Below are 18,657 nucleotides of genomic sequence, written 5' to 3'. Positions count from 1 at the left end.
ATTTCTCCTCACAGGCAGAGCCATGGGTGCTGTTTCAGGGTTTATAAATCCCCCTTCCCTAATGTACACTTTTTAAGAGACATATGTATTCTAAAGCACTTGTTTAAGTCAACTTATAAACCTTCTGGAATGTCTCCTTTGTGCAAGGGAGTTTAGAGGCCTGTGCTAATTGATACAGGAGTAAGACGCGGCCCTTTTAAAGTGATGCACATGTGTGCATGTGTGCACACAAACACACAGAGGGTTTCTTTCTCTGTTGTCATCTACCTCATTTATTAACTAATTTATTTACTTTTGAGACAGGGTCTCTCACTGAAACTTAAGCCTATAAGGAAGTTTTGGGCTAGTTAGGACTACATAGTGAGAGTTTTTTTGTTTGTTTGTTTGGTTTTTTTTTTTTTTTTAGTAAGGTTGTTTGTGTAAAGTCAATATACTAATTACAGTTGTTAGCCAGCAGAAAATATCATTTAAAAGTTAAAAAACTATGTACTGATTATTCAACAAATTATAAGACAATTAGGAATATATGACAAAACATGTACAAGAGCTTTTTGTAGGAAATCATAAACTATGAGAGATTTGTGTATTCAATAATAGATGCTGTCTTGGTCCGTGGTCTATTGCTGTGAAGAGACACCACGGCCACAGAAACTCTCATAAGGGAAGGGATTTAACTGGGGCTGGCTTAGAGTTTGAGAGGTTCAGTCCATTATCGTCATGGTGGGGAGCATGGCAGCACACAGCAGACATGGTGGCCAGGACGTCTACATCCAGATCAGAAGGCAGCTGGAAGAGAGAGACACTGGGCCTGGCGTGGGCTTCTGAAACCTCACAGCCCACCCCCAGTGACACACACACTTCCTCCATCCAGGCCACACCTCCTAATCCCTCTCAAGTAGAACCTCTCCCTGGTGACCAAGCATTCGGGTCTGTAAGCCTATGGCAGCCCTTCCTATTCAATCACCACAGGCGGATGCCATTTACAAACATTTTCGTTAATTCTTTGAGAATTTTATACAACGTATTTTGATTATATCCATCCCCCATCCTCCCCCTTATTCCTTCCAGAACTCCTCTCCCCTTACTTCATTTCCACTTTTAGAAAAATGGTTTAAATTTATTTATTTTTTTATTATTTTATGTATGTGGGTGTTTTGCCTGCATGTATGTTTATGTACCACATGTGTGCCTGGTGCCTGGTGACACCAGAAGGAGTCAGAGCCCACAGAACTGGAGTTAACAGATGGTTGTAAGCCTCTGTGTGGGAGCTGGGAATTGAACCTGGGTCCTCTGAAAAAGCAGCAAATGCTCTCCCTCTTCCTTTTTTGTTTTTGTTTTTCGAGACAGGGTTTCTCTGTGCAACTTTGGAGTCTGTCCTGGATCTCACTTTGTAGACCAGGCTGGCCTTGAACTCACAGAGATCCACCTACTTCTGCCCCTTCTCCCCCGCCCCCCCCCCCCAGTACTGGGATTAAAGATGTGCACCACCACTACCTGGCTCACCACCCCCTTTCTTAAAAGTAACCCAGTAGTCCAGTTTATGCTGCTTATAGACTCCAGGGTGTGGGGCCATCATGGGGCGTTGTCCACCTGTCGTTAGCTACAGTACCTTAAAGAACTCTGACTCTCCCTTCCCTGGTGGCCATCAGCTGTCCAGGGCTCCTCAGTTAGGGCTGGGACTCCTGACCCCTTACCCCTTCATGCTAAAAGGGGATTGACTGGTCTTATGTGGGTCTTGTGCAGACAGTATTCTTTATAGATGCCACTTTGCCCCACATGGCTCTTTATGAATTTAAAACAAGTCATTCACTGTGCACAGAGCTGGAAGGGGGAGCCAGGGCAGGAGCCATTACAGTAAGAATTGGAGCAGGGTGTTTAGGAGCCATTAGGATAGTCTGGGAGAAGCACGTGGCCCGAGTTAGAGCAGTGGCAGTGGGAATCAATAATTGGACGCAGAAAGTACAATCCGCTTGATCTGGCATTTTTCTTAAAGTAGAGGATAGAGAGATGACTAAGCTAGTTTATATCAGGAATGCAAAGGTGAGTTCAGACTAGAAAATCTATAATATTCCTGTCAGATTTAAAAACAGTATCTAAATACATGCTTGAAAGGATTTTGCTGGCCATAGTGGTGCATTCCTGTAATACCAGCACTGAGGAGGGAGGCCAAGGTGGAGTTCAAGGTCATTCTTAGCTACACTGTGAGTTCAAGGCCAGTGGGTAAAGGCTCCTGCCACCAAGCCAAAGGACCCGCATTTGATCCCTAGGTCCTGTGAGGAGAAAGAAGAGAACCAACTTCTCAAGTTATTCTCTGAGCTCCACACCCATGTCTGTTCACGCTCACAATTAAATAAATAAATGCAACTTAAAAATAAAAGCAAAACAAAAAAGAAGTGGATATAGTCTAGTTGTTGAGAATTGGCAAATGGGAGAGTGGTGTTTGTCTGTTGGGAGATTAAAATGTATAGCTGCACATTTCAGTATCACTGTGTCTAAGTTGCTCTCTCCTTTCACAGCCAAGCTTTATTTTTTTTTCTTTTTTAACAGATGAATTAAGTAAAAATGAACTTGCCAACCCCTGTTTCCCTGTTTTCCTTCCCAGAGTGAAAACTGCCAAGAGTTATTGTCTGTATGTGTTATTTTAAACAAATAGAATTACATTACACTATACTGCAGTTCTTTTTCCAACAGGGTCTCATATAGCCCAAGCTGGCCTTGCTATATAACCAAGAATGACCTTGAACTTCTGACCTCCTATCTCCACCTCCTGAGTGCTGAGAGTAAGGGCATATGCCACCATGTTTGGGGTGTGTGTGTGTGTGTGTGTGTGTGTGTGTGTGTGTGTGTGTGTGTGTTGGCATTGAGCCCAGCACTCTACAAACTGAGTCTTTCCTGCAGTTCCTCTGATGAGTTGGCCCTGAGATGCTCACAGTCATGTCAGTGTGCCTAGATGCTCGGAAATACTACATCAGTTTTTCAAAGCTGTACCTGTGTGCCATCGGACTTCTTTTCAGTAAAATCGCCCATCATCTCGAATCTTTGAATTAGTAATTTCCAGTCTGGTAGCCAGGTTCTTTCAGCCTGACACCAAGTTACCACTTCACCTGTGGACCTCCCCTGGGCATCAGCTTGAGATGAGACCTTGCCTATGTCCAATGTCTGTCTTTCCTTCTTTTTCTCAAGGAGGTGGTCAGATTCTCGATGCTGGAGAACACGTGCCACTCGGTTTTCTAGAACTAGCATTTTTTGGATAATGCATGGCTTACAGTAGATGTTCCTTGAACACTTGATACTTATGTAGGTCATTTATTCATTCAACTGAAATCCAGATGCATCGAGTACTCTCAGCTTTTGTCCTCATCTCCTCCTTCAGTCCAGCTCAACTCTAACCTCTTCTCCCCTTAAGTCACCCAAGGCACTCGGTGCTGCTGATGTTATCACCAGGTCTACTCTACAGCAGGGTGTCTGCTTCTTTGTCTGATGACGTCACCTCGCCATCCACAGATAAGCACCCAAGTGTCTGTGGGTTGTTTTCCTTCTGATGCTTTTCTGCCCTTTCCTAGTTTCTTGATGAGCATGCTATTTCTGTAAACAGGAAACAGTTTAAGAGAACAATTGTGGAGGTACATCTTCCCCCACCCCACCTCTGTAGCAGTAAATGAACCCCGATACTGCACATTTATCTGTTTTGAGCGATATGCTTTTAGTTCTCAGTCCCTGGCTTCTTAGAAGCCTACACTGCTTCTTGTGGCCTGCTGAAAACTGACATTTCTATTTCTCCCTCCTTTCCAGTGTCTTGAGAGCCTAGTGTGCCCTCGCTGTCTCCCTGTCTGATTCCTCCTCTGCACTTTGTTGTGAGACTTCTGTCCCTCCCTGTGTGCCAATGAAACTGCTGTGCTACAGGCCCCCCCCCCCCCCAGCGGCTGCCTGAACTGGCTCTGCTCCTTGTCGCTCCTTCTAGCCTCTCTAAGGTCCTCCTCCTGTTTTCTCACCCTTACCAGCTGTCTTCTGGTTCCTTCTCTGCCCTTCCATAGGTGAGCATCCCAGAAGGCTGTCCCTAGCTTTCACGTGGCTTGCCCTTAATCCTCCCTCCATGCTGCACCTGCACTGGGCTTTCACTGCTCTTCCTGGTTTATTGAGATGGCGTCTCGGATACTGGCTAGTATACTGGATGGCTAGTATACTGGCTGCCTACCGGAGAGTAACCCTGTATGACCTTGACCTCCTGCCTTTATCTTCCAAGTGCATGTGTCACCACATCTGGCTAAAGGATGCTGAACTGACAGTCCCCACACTCCTAGGTTGAACTTCAGACTTGTATTTCTGTCTGTTTTGGACACATGTGCCTGGACTGTCCTTCAGACCTGATACCCTGTGCCATACAAGTAGACGGGCCCAGTGTCAGCCCTGTCCCGTGATGACAGTGAGCAGATGAGTCCTCCTAGCCGCCTGTTGGGTTAGTGACCTGGCTGGCCGCCGTCTCCAGGGTGGGGGAGCCATGTTCACTGTCCTTTTCTCCTTTCCTCTGCCGTGTGTGTCGGGATGGGCGTCCCGTCTCTCACTGAGCTCTCCAGAGTTCCTCCTCGTTGCCCCAGAGTGTAGGCCTTCAGCACTTCCTCATTCATAGTGGGCTCCTGAGGATTGTGGACTCGGAAGGCACACTGACCTGCTCTGATTTTTAAAAACGCATTTAAAAATTTAAAATTTTAATTAATTAAAATGGATTTGGGGGGAGAGGGATAAGGGAAGGTAGCAGGAGGTTGACTATAATAAAGATAAGGATATGGATATATGGAAATGTCATAAACCCATTATTCTGTAAACTGACTGAAACATTATGTAAAAGGGGCTTGTGAGATGGCTCAGTGGGTAAAGGTGCTTGCAGCCAAGCCTGACGACCTGAGTTCGACCCCCAGAACCAGCATGGTGGAAGGAGAGACCCGACTCCGCAAGTTGTCACACATGTGGGTGCACTTGGCTTGTTTGCTCGGGTGCCCCCCCACGAAGATAAGAAAAAGAAAGACATTTTAAAATTAATAGAAAAATGGTTACAAAGTCTGGGGCCTAGTATACTAAGCAGACCATTCTACCACTGAGCAACATCCCAGCCTCTAAAGTGTGTGGGGGAGAGAGAATTTAGATTTGCCACTTAGCTACTTAGTAGTTCCATGACCTTGCCCAGGTTCCATAACTTCCCTTCCCTTAACTTCCCCAGGGGTAAGTTAGGGGTACTGATGTGTCGTGAGCGGATACCGAGTGCTCAGTGTGGCGGCCAGTGCATTGTCAGTTACTCTTTCTCAGTGAAGAAGCCACCTAGCTGTCCTGGGCCACTGCCTGTCTCCCAACTTCATACCCAGCCCTCCTTACTCTGTCCCAGGCATCTCCGGGAACCAGCAGGCTGCCGTCTGTGATGACCACGCATCGTTGGGGTCTCTCATGTTCTGCTTTTTCTTTGCTTGGAGTGCCCGTCTTTTTCTGGTTCTGTCTGTGGCTCTTTATTAATCCTTCAAGAACACGCTGAAATCTGTCTCCATGCAGCGTCAGTCACTCTCGTGAAACCATATTGCGCTGCCGCGATCTCCCTTTCCCTCTCCTCAGGGTCTTGTTTTGTGACCTGGGCTGCAGGAATTCGCGTGTATCTCATGTTTGCCTCAAACTCAGAATCCCGCCCGCTGTGCTGGTGCGCATACTTAAATCCCAGCAAAGGCTGCTGGATGGCTGTGAGTCTGAGGCCAGTCTGCTCCACATCCTGAGTTCTAGGCTAGCCAGTGCTGCATAGTTGAGGCCTGACTCACAAACAAACAGAAAACAACAACAAACAAAGTTATAACTCCTCTACCTCAGCCTCCTGGGTGCCGGGATCACAGGCTCGTGCCACCGTGACTGCAGTGACTTGTTCCCAAGGCTGCCTTCTTGACCAGACAGTAAGCTCGGTGGGGACTGCAGTCTCTTCCCATGACTGGCACAGAGCACACACGCATGCATGTTCAATTGGTCCGGTTGAGTTCACGAAGGTTTGTGGCGCTCCCCCCTGTCCAGGCTGCAAGAACTAGCTGACCGAGTGCTGGAGCGCTTCCAGGAGCTGGGACTAACAGTGAAAGAGTGGAACAGTGTGAAACTACACGCCACAGTCATGAACACACTCTTCAGGAAAGACCCCAATGGTGAGTCCTCCCAGAGCTGCAGCGGGCTGTGATCCACAGGGCCTCCGGCCTTAGCTGAGCTTTAAATGAGTGGCCGTCGTGAATCTCTCTACTCCTTGGCTGTGATGAACCCAGTGGAAGTGGCAGGGGCATACCTAGTGTGACATTTAGCATTGTCACACATGGGGTTGTCAGATTTTGCAAACAAAAATATGAGATGAAGGTTGGGGGTGCAGTTTAGGGGTAAAGTGCTTGCCTGGAGATGAGGGTTGGGGTGCAGCTTAGGGTAAAGAGCTTGCCTTATATGCATGAGGTCCTTCTTCCAATCCTTAGCATGCCTCCCTCAAGAAGAATTTAAGATGCCCAGGTAAATAACCTAAACAGTGAAAAATCTCAGTCTCCCCCGGCACCATTCACCTTGTTTTTTGAGACAGAGTCTCCCACTTGCCTGAAATTCACTAAGTAGGGTGGTCTGGATGTCCAAAGAGCCTGAGATGTTCCTGTCTCTGCCTCTTCCTGGCTGAGATTATAGTAAGTGTGCCACTGTGCCAGGTGTCTTTGTTTTGGGTGTTTTGTTTTTTGACAAGGGTGCTGGGATTGGGCTCAGGTGCAAGGCAAGCACTATACTGATTGAGCTGTCTCCTACCCACAGTCTCTCCTTTTTAATATATTTTTTTTCTGGTATTGATTTACTTCTTTCCAAACTGCTCATTTTTTTTTTTCTTAGCAGGAAAGCTGTTTATGTTTGCTTTGCTTGTGTTTTTGAGATAGGATGTCATGTAACCCAAGCTGGCCTTAAATTTGCTATTCAGGGGGGGTGGCCTTGAACTCTTCATCTCCTGCTTCCACATCCCAAGTGCTGGCTTTATAAGTGTGAGCCACCATGTCTGACTTTCAGAACTCGTTTTTTAACTGTGGAGTATGCCTGAGGCTGGGGTCTTGTTTAGAACACTTTTCATTCGACCCAAGTCCAGAGTCCCCACACACAGAGCTAAAATGTGTTATGTTCATGGAGTTGTTAGAACTCTGACCTGGGGCTCTGCAGACTTGGACAGTGAAAGAGCACACTGCAAAGTAGAAATATGAGAGCTTGTGAAAGGTCTGTCAGTAGGCAGGAAAGAGTTACCAGTCAAAAAACATCGTGAAAGTTAAATAATTCTTAAGGGTCCTTTGAATTTTCTCTTTCCTGTGCTCGTCTCTGTATTGAATTTTTTACTTGAAAAGGACATGAAAAGATATGTTACTTTTTCTTTTCCTGTCTCCGTTCCCTTTGATACTCTTCTGACTGTCCTTTAAGGACATCTTTTGGGACATGCAACCTAAATTAACTTAGTCAGCTAGAGTACAGTTTTGTTTAGGCCAAGGTCATGGACTTGCTGCCTTCCCGTGTAGAATGTAAGGATGTCTTTAATGGTAGTAAGGCCCCCACATATTAGAGGTAGTCCTTAAGTCCACCCAAATCCTGGACACCAGCAATTTTGAACAGTTTATGTGCGAGCTTTGGTGTATTTTAACATAATAAAAATCACATGCCCTTTATATGGGCTTGTAGAAGCCTGGAGGTGACTTAGTCAGTGGGGAGCTGAGATCCGTGGAGGAGCTCCTTAGTTACCTGTGCAGACAGGGCTGGGCGAATGCTGAATGAATGGACTACATGGAAGCGGCAGTGACAGCGGCAGGTGAAGCCTCAACTCTTGGCTGTTAGCTGCTTCTCCTCCCACCATGCGCTGCTTTCTAGCAGGAGGTGAAAGTCTGCTAGACGGCCTGTGGCCCTGTAGCTACTCAAGAGGTTGGGACACACACACACACACTTCTCATGCTCCTCTCACGTTGTCTTTGGATTATTTACAGCTGAAGGCAGGTACAATCTCTACACAGCAGATGGCAAATACATCTTCAAGGAAAGAGAATCGTTTGATGGCCGAAACATTTTAAAGGTCAGTACGATGCAGAGTGACATGGAAGTCTTTTGGTGCATGCCCTGAGGGAGGAAGGGAGGGAGGAAGCAAGTTGTCACCTTCCCACTGGACTGTGTTTTCTCCTGCTTTTTATGAAAGGATGGCTAAATGTTTTAATGTGTGTGTGGGGGCGGGGGTAGAGGGGAAGATCCATAGATCATCCATCTGTCTGTCTGTCCATCCGTCCATCCATCCATCCATCCATCCATCCACCCTCCCTCTTGTCACCTCTAGAGTACTTGAAATTCTTGATTTAAGAAAGAGTAACATTTCCCAGCTACTTTGATATTGAATTTGAACCTAGTGAGTTTTACTTTATACTCTAGAGGTTGAGTTTCCATTTTTAAGAGAAAAAATTTGTTTTGATCTAGTACGTTTTCTCTTCATCCACAGAGTTGCCCTCCAAGGTTACTTTCTGTCTATTTTTACTCAGGAGCAGTCTGTGTCCTAAAAGTAGGTAGTCGGTGTCTGCCTGCTAAGACCTTGCCGTTCTAAATCCCATGAATCTAGGCAATAGAAATGCAGGAGTTCTGTCTTGCGTCTCTGTCTCCCGCACCAGCTCTGCTCCAGCTGCTCTGTCAGGCTGGGATGCCATTGTTCCTCTGGGCAAAGAGGCCAGGCTTGTTTGTGGATGGGTCAGGTCCCACAATTTCAAAGCCAACAGTGTTTCCCAGAGGTAAAGAGAGTGTGCATTCGTATTAGTCAGGGTTCTCTAGAGGAAAAGAGTCGACAGAATGAATGTATACGTATTAAAAGGGTATTTATTAGAATTGCTTACAGGCTGTGGACCAGCTAGTGCAACTGGCTGACTTTTGATGCAAAGTCCGAGATAGCCATTCGGTCTCTAAAGCTGGATGTCTCAGCTGGTCTTCAGTATAGGCTGGAATCCCCATCAAGTAGGTTCTGATACTAGCGAAGGAATGAACTGCCAGCAAGAGTGAGGATAAGCAGACAGAGCAAACACTTCCTTCTCCATTCCTTTGTATAGCCCGACTCAGGAGGGCGTGGCCCACATTTAGGGTGGGTCTTATCACATTAAATGGTCTTCCCACTTCAGACGAGCCAGTCAAGAAAAATCCCTCACCGGTGTGCTCAGTTGCTTTGGTTTTCGTTGATTGCAGATGTAGTCAAGATTAGCCATCACAGTGTGTAACAGTGGTCCGAGCCAGTTCATCTTCAGTGGGCCTCTTCTTCCCCTCCCTTCCCTGATTCCTTTACCTCATCCTTTGACAGACTGAGTAGCCCAAAGGTTCTTCCCAAAAAGCTTCTCTCACTGGCTTGCATCACAGGCTGTTTGGGCTTCAGTGAGTGGTGGCGGCATGTGCCTTTGATCCCTGCACTTAGGAGGCAGAGGCAGGTGGATCTCTATGAGTGCAAGGCCAGCCTGGTCACAAAGTGAGATCCAGGACAGCCAAGGCTACCTGTCTTGAGAAACAAAAACAACAACAATAAAAAAAAAATCAAGCTAACAACAACAAAAAGCAAAGTAAGTCCCACGACGTGGGTTAAGCCTGTAATCCCCCCATTTAGGAGATGGAGGGGGAGGCATCAGGACCTCAGAGATGTTCACATGCATATAGTGAGTCTCAGAGTTCTGCCTGAGCTACATAAGACCCTGTCTCAAAAACCAAAGAAGCAAATAAGAGCAAGGAATGGAAAATTCCCAAACCAAGGAGATGGAGGAACATTTGAGTCCTGTAGAAGACCGGTGACGCTAATTATAGCCGAATCTATCAACCTGCCACTGGCCTGCAAAGCTGTGTCATGAAGGAGAGGGTGGTGGTGCACACCTGTGGTGGAGCACTTGCCTAGCACATTCATGGCCAGAGTTTCGTCTCCAGGACTGTAAATCTGGGGAGAGAGAAAGATCTTTTTCTTGAAATTTCCTGACCTGGACCCCCTGTGATGACACGTGTGTAGCGCCCTCTAGTGTTGACACTCCCCACTCATGCCTCATCCGTTTTAGAGCTGGGCCCAGAGAGCGACTGGAGATTATTTAGTGTCATTCCTCATTTGAATCTCTAACAGAGGATCCAGTGTGGTTAGACTGGCCAAGAGGAATTTTAGTTAGTGGCATAGACTGGAATCCATTTTCCTGCTCTTTTGTGCAAGGGTAATCTGTATTTAGGTGGGGTTCATGGGATGATTGAGGTCATGTCTGTCAGAACCAGAGTAATGCCTGATTAAACTCAAAACGGCAGGACAGCAGGTCCGCCAGCTGATCTAAAACGGTAACTAATGAAAAACCAGACTTTCGGGGCTGAGGGTGTAGCTCAGTGGTGGAATACATGCTTAGTAAGCCAGATGCTGGGTTCAAGAGCCAGCATCAGAGTAATGATGATCAGACTTCCATGCTGAGTGTACCAGCATTAAAAGAAGCACTTCTTGACTGGGAAGGGGAGACAGTCCCTGATTTTCAGGAGCTCCTGCCTCCGAGGGGCACAGTGGACAGTTCCAGCATAAAATTGTGGGCAGATGTGCAGAAGAAAAGTAAGTGCCTTTGAACAGAGGACCGAGTAAACTGATATCTGTCGTTCCTCTTATTTTATTTCTTTTTTATTTTTTTATTATTTTATTATTATTATTATTATTATTATTATTATTATTATTATTATTATTTTGGTTTTTCGAGACAGGGTTTCTCTGTGTAGCTTTGTCCCTTTCCTGGAACTCACTCGGTAGCCCAGGCTGGCCTCGAACTCACAGAGATCCGCCTGGCTCTGCCTCCCGAGTGCTGGGATTAAAGGCGTGCGCCACCAACGCCCGGCTCTTATTTTTTAATCATTAGTTCCAGAAAATGGAATCTTTCTTTCACCTGTGTTTCAACCAAGGGAATTAATCTCTTTAAAAACCAAGGCAACTGTGGGTGTAATTGTTACAACCCCAGCATAAATACACCCTACGTAACTGTGGTAGGCCACCTTTTGGAGTTGCTGTGCCAACTAGAGTATGAGAACCAATGTCCCCAGAAACCCTTGAAATGAAAGAAAATATTTAGAAAACCAGTCGATTATTTTTAAATTTTAAGGATGAAATTATTCTTACTTTAATTTTTGTTTTTTGAGACGGGGTCTCATTATGCAGCCTTGGCTGGCCTGGAACTCAATATGTAGTCCAGGCTGGGCTTGAACTCAGGGAAATCAGGCTGCCTCTGCCTCCCAAGTACTGGATTAAAGGCACGGGCTTGTTGTGGATTCTAGATGACATGCACACAAGCATGTGGAGGCCAGAGGACATCCTGTGTGAGTCGGCTCCTTCCTTCTACCATGTAGGACCCAGGGAGCAAACTCCGGTAGTCAGACATGGTGGCAGATGCTTTGGTGGAATGAGCTATCTCACGGACCTTAGGATTATTATTTTAGGGAAAAAAATGTATTAACAGGATGGGAGCTGACGGAAGTACACAGAAGGTTAGCCATGTTAGGTACTGAGGAGCCCAGGTTACCTGTGCAGCGTACTAAGAGCTACACAAGCCAGGGATCCGGAGTGTCTGCGGGAGGCAGCCTTGGAGAAAGCCACGCTCCTCAGCTACGCACCGAGAAACCAGTGCCCATTGCTATAACTTAATGAGTGCCCGGCGACTGCCGCTCTGCTCCAGGAGGGAAATGGGTCCTTCTGGTTCCGTGGAACAGCGTGTGTTCTGGGTGCCTTATTAATAAGAAGAAAGTCTCCAGTGGCTTTTGGAGGGGGAAGGCACTTTTTTCTTTTGTACAGCTGTGTGAGACTCAAAGCAGCGGTGACAGACTAGTGTCTGGTTATTCCTGGTTAAAATAAGCTTTCCCTAAGAAAGACTTGGAAGGAGGAATTGACAAAGGATTCTTCTGCTGCGTTATTCAAAGCAGAAAAGGAGCAAACACAGTCGATGATGGTGTTTTTATGGCAGGCTCACAGCTGCAAAAGCAGATGCATTAGTGAGGAGGGCCCAGGCCAAATTAGGAGGCCCATGCTCCCTGAGATTCACTTCTAAGAGGTGGCAGGAAGGATGCTGTTTGTGTGACCATTGGCTGTGAGCACCATGTAACCGGAGAAACAAGGCTGACCTGAAGTCAGAGCAGGAGCTAAGGGAAGAAGCTGCCCCCTCACCGTCGTCGGGAAGTGATTGCTCATCAGCTGCCAGCCCCTGACAGGGAGGCAAATGGCCTTCTGCTGGGGGACTTGGGAAGGATCCTGAAACAATAGACTCGGTCTCTAAGACCCTCCTCTCAAAGACTGACTGCTCACAGTGTGTGCAGACTACAGACTGAGGAAGAAGCTCTCGGTGGTGAAGGCAGACATGGGAAGCCCTGCAGGTCCCAGGATGAGGTGCTACCATTTCCCTAGAGGCTTCAGTGACGCAGGCCTGTAATCTCAGCTATTCAAGAGACTAAGGCAGGAGGATGGCAAGTCCAAGGCCTGCCTTGGCAACTTACTGAGACCAAGTCTCAGAAATAGGGTTGGAGATGTAGCTTGATGGTGGGCTGCCTGCCTAGCATGTACGAGGGAGGCCCTGGGGTCAGTCCTTAGAACTGGAGGGGGAAAGTTAATTAATCCTGAGGTGGGAACTCGTGTGTGACCCTAGCATTTGGGAGTGGGGCCTGAGGCAGAAGGATTGCCATATGTTTAAGGCCATTCTGAGCTACATAATGGTTCCAGGCCATTCCAGGCAACAGCATGTGACTCTCAGAAACAAAAACACAAAAAATATGGAAAATGTATGCCAAGTCTAAGAAAGATTAATTTATTTTGAGAAAGCTTAAACTAGGGAGACTGGCAGCATTAAGCTGGATGTATTAATTTTTAATAGTTTCCTCTAAAATACAGTTTCAGTTGCCCCTGCCTCACTGAGACTAGAGTTAGATGTGAACTAGTTTTCCCAGCATTTTACTCATTTTCATTTGGTCCCATTTTCATTCCTTAGAGTCCTTAAGAGGAACTCAGGAAGGGTAAATGTGTTTCCTTGATTTGTTTTTGTCTTGTAGACGTGAGCGATCTTAGAAGAGAGACTTGTGCCATGGTGGGGAGGTACAGTCAGGCCTTGAAGTCGAGATTGATTGGGGAGGGTGGAGCATCGTCCCCGAGGCAGTATGGGGGCCCTTCCCAGGGCTGGAGAGGAGCTTCGTTAGAAGACAGAGTCTCCGTGCGTGGAGTAAAGGAGAGAGGCCTTCAGAGAACCCCAGAACGAGCATGTTTCAGTGAGACGGGCAGGCACCATACAGAAGTTTTCCAAAGGAAGTTTAATTTTTTTTCTGCAAATGTGCATGGGCAAAGCATATGTGTACACTTTGACAGAACCATAGAAACAGTACAGCACTGGCCAGGTCACGAACTAGAACATGTCCCCATGCCACACTCCCTGACTGGCTCTTTGGTCACTCTGTCCTAAGGGATAGACATAATTCAGTTTTAAATATTCCCAGGAAAGAGGCTTGTTCTGAGTGAATATTTGGTTTGATTTGAAAGATGAATTCTTGCTCTGCCTCCCATGACTCGGTGTGTGTAGATAAGAGGTAAAATTTGGGATTTATATAATAATCAGAAATTTGGAATTATGTGATTTATCTTCTAAAAATTTACTTATGTGTATGTGTGTCTTCTGGTGTGTATGCCACGTGTATATGTGCCCACAGAAGCCAGAAGAGGTCCTTGGTCCTGGAAATGGCATTACAGGTGGTTGTGGTCCACCTGACATGGTTTTGGGAACTGCACCCAGGTCCTCTGGAGGAGCAGCAAACACTCTTAACTGCTGAGCCATCTCTCCGGCCCCTGTGTATTATTTTTTAATTAATAAGATTTACTTTTAGAGCAGTTTTAGGTTCACAGGAAAACTGAGAAGAAAGTTAAGTGTGTCCCCCACACCCCATCCTGCTGTATGAACTCCTGACATACACTCCATCCTACTGTATGAACTTCTGACATACACTCCATCCTACTGTATGAACTCCTGACATACACTCTATCCTACTGTATGAACTCCTGACATACACTCCATCCTACTGTATGAACTTCTGACATACACTCCATCCTACTGTATGAACTCCTGACATACACTCTATCCTACTGTATGAACTCCTGACATACACCCCATCCTACTGTATGAACTCCTGACAACCAGCCCATGGCTACATCTGCTGCATAGTGGACCTCAGGTCCGTCCTTTACATTAGGTTCACTGTAGCAGGAATCTTAACGAGTCTTTATTAATAAAACAAACCTGAGGCCAGTTATTGGGGTGAACGCTGGAAGATCAGAGAAACAGAACAAGCCACAGCTGCCTCACCTCAGCAGTTCCTCAGCTAGTCCTGTTTCCTCAGACTGGAAGCCTCTGAGTCCTCATCCAGAATGAATCTCAGCTGAACTGCTGCTCCAAAGCCTGAAACTTTAAGCAGCTAAAAGCTTAACCAGCCAAATGCTTCTAGTTTCTGGTCTCCACGCCTTATATATATCTTTCTGTTTTTGCCATCACTCCCTGGGATTAAAGGCTCACTTCTTGGGATTAAAGGCGTGTGTTACTATGCCTGGCTGTTTCCAATGCGGCATTGAACTCATAGAGATCCAGAGGGATTTCTGCCTCTGGAATGCTAGGATTAAAGGTGTGAGTGCCACCATTTTCTAGCCTTTGTATCTAGTATCTAGATAAGTTTATTAGGGTGCACAATATTTTAGGGAATACATTACCACCACAGTTCACTCTTGATTTTATTGCACATTGATTGTATGGTGCCTCCACCACTGTAGGAGCAGACAGAGCAGCTGCGCTGGCACTGTGCTTCTTCACACACACACACACACACACACACACACACACACACACACACACACTCACTCACTCACACACACACACACACACACACACTGAGGACATCCGATCTGTGTACTGTCTACAGAACATCCTCCAGTAGAAATCACACAGCCTTTCCAGATTGGCTTGTTTCGCACAGCAAGGTACAGTCATGCTTCCTTCATGTCATTTCTTTAATATTTATTTTTAAAATTTTATGTGTATGAATATTTTGCCTGCATGCATGTCTATGTGCCATATGCCTGCCTGGTGTCCTCAGATGTCAGAAGAGAGCATTCAATCCCCTGGAACTGCAGTTACAGACAGTTTTCAGCTGTCATGTGGGTGTTGGAAATCAAATTCGACTTCTCTGAAAGAGCAGCCAGTGCTCTCAACCCCTGAGACATCTTTCCAGCCCTTTCATGCCTCATTGGCTCAGCAGCGAATTTCTTTTAGTGCTAAATGAAACTCTGTTGTCTAGATGTCCCATGCTTTCTCACTCACCTTATTGAAGGACTTCTTGATTGCCTCCAGGCTTTGGCAGTTATAAATAAAGCTATAAATGTCTGTGTGCTAGTTTTGGTGTGGATTTCAGTTCTTATCTCCTTTGGATAAATAACAAAGCATAGTGGCTGGATCATGTGGAAAGAGTGTGCATAATTTTTTAATACACATTAGTCTTGTATGGAGGTTGTGCCATCGAGCATTCCCACAGCAATGACTGAGAGCTCCTGTGATTCTGTGTCCTTGTCACTCTTGGTCTTTCCAGCGTTTGGAAGTTAGTCCATTCTTTTTTATTTATATTTTTCTTTTTAAATTTTAGTGTGTGTGTGTGTGTGTGTGTGTGTGTGTGTGTGTGTGTGTGTGATTGAGATCATTGGCAATATCCAGGGGTTAGTTCTCTTCTGCTGTGGGACCCAGGGATAGAACTCAGGTACTCAGGCTTACACAGCATGTGCCTTTACCCATTAAGCCTTTTGCCTGCCTAGGTTTGACCCCTCTGACAGGTACATAGCAGTACCCAGTTGTCTTAATTTTCAATTCTCTGCAACACAGTATTGAATATCTCTTTAGATACTTCCTTGCCATGTATATCCTCTTTTGTGGTTTCTGTTCAGGTCTTTTGACTCATTTTTGTGATGAATGGAATGTCTATATCTAGATTCATTGTCTTGCTGGTGCATGTCTGGTTGCCGCAACTGAGTTTTGCTCCATGTTGTAACTGCTGCCCCTTGTTAAAGATGAGTTGAGCCGGGCGGCGGTGGCGCACACCTTTAATCCTAGCAGGCAGATCTCTGTGAGTTTGAGGCCAGCCTGGGCTACAGAGCAAGAACCAGGACAGGCACCAAAACTACACCGAGAAACCCTGTCTCGAAAAATTAAAAAAAAAAAAAAGATGCGTTGATTGTATTTTGTAGGTTTACTTCTGAGTGCTGAGTTCTGTTCGTTGTGTGGAGCTGAAGCCCTGAGTGGATGTGTTTTATTGACAAGGAGGTGCCTCAGACCCTAGGGAAGTGGTAAAGCCTCCCTGCTGTGTGTGTGTGGATGTTGGCAGTGTGTGCAAAACCTGGCATCCACTGCTTCCTCTTCCCAGATGACCACAACCGAGACTGCTCCCCGGTACCCTGGAGAGACCCTCCTAGACTGACCAGTCTCACGCTGCCCATACTAAACAGCTTCTGCTCCCTTAGAGCAAGCCCAGCCCACTCATCCCAGCTTTCCTGGAGGTGGGTCTGTGTGTCTGTCCTTCCTGTTTCCGCATTGCCCTGTCAGGTTTCCAGGACTATGCTGGATAGGCTGGCTCCTCTCGCTGCTGTCGTCTGTTCCCCCAACCCCCTGTCTGATGCTACCTTTCTAGTAGGTTTTAAGGTTGGATAGCGTCAGTCCTCTGACTGCTTTTTGGCATTGATTTGGCTATTTTGGTTTTTTTTCTTTCTAAATAAACTTTAGAATCTGTTTGTGGATATCCATAGGATCATTTTTTTTCTGGGGGTTTGAGGATGTTGTAAATCAATAGATCAAATGGGATGTATTCATGAATTCTTTTTTTAAAAAGTAGTTTATTTATTCTTATTTAATGTAAATTGGTGTTTTGCTTGCATGTACGTCTGTACACTACATGCATTCCTAGTGCCCTGGGAGGCCGGAAGAGGGTGTTGGACCCCATAGAACGGGAATTGTGGATGGTTGTGAGCTGCCATGTAGGTGCTGGGAATCAAACCCAGGTCCTCTGGAAGAACAGCCAGCGCTCTTAACTGCTGGGCCGCCTCTCCAGCCCTAGCCCCCCTCCCTTTGTTGTTGTTGTTTCAAGTCAGGGTTACAAGTTACAAGTTTCTCTGTAGCCCTGGCTGGCCTGGAACTCACTCTGTAGACCAGGCTGGCCTCGAACTCACAGTGATCTACCTGCCTCTCCCTACCCAGTGCTGGGGTTAAAGACTTCCACCACTACCATGGCTTCCAGCCTCTATTTTTAATGTCAAATTCTGATTGTCCATTGATGATAAATATAAAACTGAGTTTTGTGTATTACTCTTGTGTCTTATAAGCTTGATAGATATTATTACTAAGTCTAAGAGGTGTTTTTCTTGTTGTTGTTTTGTTTTTATGTTTTGTTGTTGCTGTTGTTTTTGTTTTTTTGAGGCAAGGTCTCACTGTGTAACCCAGGCTAGCCTGGAGCTCGCTATGTAGACCAGGTTGGACTTACCTGCCTCTGCCTCCTGAGTGCTGGGATTGAGGCATGCACTACCATGCCCAGCTTTTGAATTTTTTACCTAGAACCTAGGTCCTAGACCATCATGTCATCTGTGACAAAGAACTAATGCTTAGTTACATTGCTTCCTTCCAAATACGTATTTCTTTAATTTTCTCTCTTACTTCTTAGCTGGGACTTTGAGTGTGGGTCTGAGAAGCAGGAATAAGAGGGGCATCTGCCTTGTTCCAACTTATCAGGAAAGTGTCAGGGTTCTCATTGTTAAGTACGGTAGCTGTGAGGTCTGTTTGTTCTGGGCTTCAGTGTTTTATCAGACAGTAGCTCCCGAAGTAGCTCAGGCTGGCCTTGAGCTCTCCTCCTGCCTCAGCCTCCCAAGTGCATGAGCCTCCACACCCAGTAGTGTTTATACCTGTTCTTCAGCTCTTAGACTCCACACAGCCCCTCCAGCAGGTTGCCAGTTACAGCCCCATTTTCCTGAGGTTCTTCCTCCTTGATGCTGTGACTAAGTTGTGATTCATTACAGCTCCATGTCTCTCAGGGGTTCTGTTACCGCACATCTGTAGTAGGTCTAGGAAGAGTTGCCGACTTTTGGGTCTATTCAGAGTTTTACTTGTTTTTAACTAGTTTATGTGTGAGAGAGGCAGGGCAAGTACAGCTATTCCTGAGCCATGATGTACATGTGGTATTCAGAGGACATCTTTCCAGAGTTGGTTTCCTCTGCTGACTGTGGGAGCCATTGGTTGAACTCAGGTCCCAGGCTTGCAAGGCAAGAGCTTTTATTATCTGCTGAGCTGTCTCACTGACTCTTACCTGTTTTTAATATGGAAGGTTGACAGTGAAACTCTTTCATGGTGGACCAAAACCCGAAGTCTCAAAGCTTTACAAAAACAAATGTTGCTGTACTGTGGTGCATGCCTTTAATCCCAGCAATCGGGAGAGAGGCAGCCAGATCTCTGTGAGTTCAAGGCCAGCCTGGTCTACAGATCGAGTTCCAGGACAGCCAGGTCTACATGGAGAAAGCTTGTCTGGGGAAAAAAAATTACTGGGGGCTAGAGATAGAACACAGTTGGTAGAGTGCTTGCCTGACAT

The 18,657-nt window shown here is 46.1% G+C and overlaps 1 protein-coding gene across 10 annotated transcripts in view; it reads left to right on the top strand.

Moving 5' to 3' along the window:
- Ascc1 (activating signal cointegrator 1 complex subunit 1) overlaps nucleotides 1-18,657 on the top strand; it is a 107,157-nt gene that overhangs the window by 60,261 nt on the left and 28,239 nt on the right. For all 10 annotated transcript variants that reach the window (XM_076557199.1, XM_076557198.1, XM_076557201.1 and 7 more), the window contains 2 exons: nucleotides 6,040-6,164; nucleotides 7,995-8,080. In XM_076557199.1, coding sequence (XP_076413314.1) covers nucleotides 6,040-6,164; nucleotides 7,995-8,080 — 211 coding nt within the window. The remainder of the gene's footprint in view (nucleotides 1-6,039; nucleotides 6,165-7,994; nucleotides 8,081-18,657) is intronic.

The sequence above is a fragment of the Peromyscus maniculatus genome, chromosome 21 (assembly GCF_049852395.1).
Source record: "Peromyscus maniculatus bairdii isolate BWxNUB_F1_BW_parent chromosome 21, HU_Pman_BW_mat_3.1, whole genome shotgun sequence".
In the NCBI taxonomy this organism is placed as follows: domain Eukaryota; kingdom Metazoa; phylum Chordata; class Mammalia; order Rodentia; family Cricetidae; genus Peromyscus; species Peromyscus maniculatus.
Note: the sequence above shows the minus strand (reverse complement) of the source record. Positions and strands in the feature narration are given on the sequence as shown.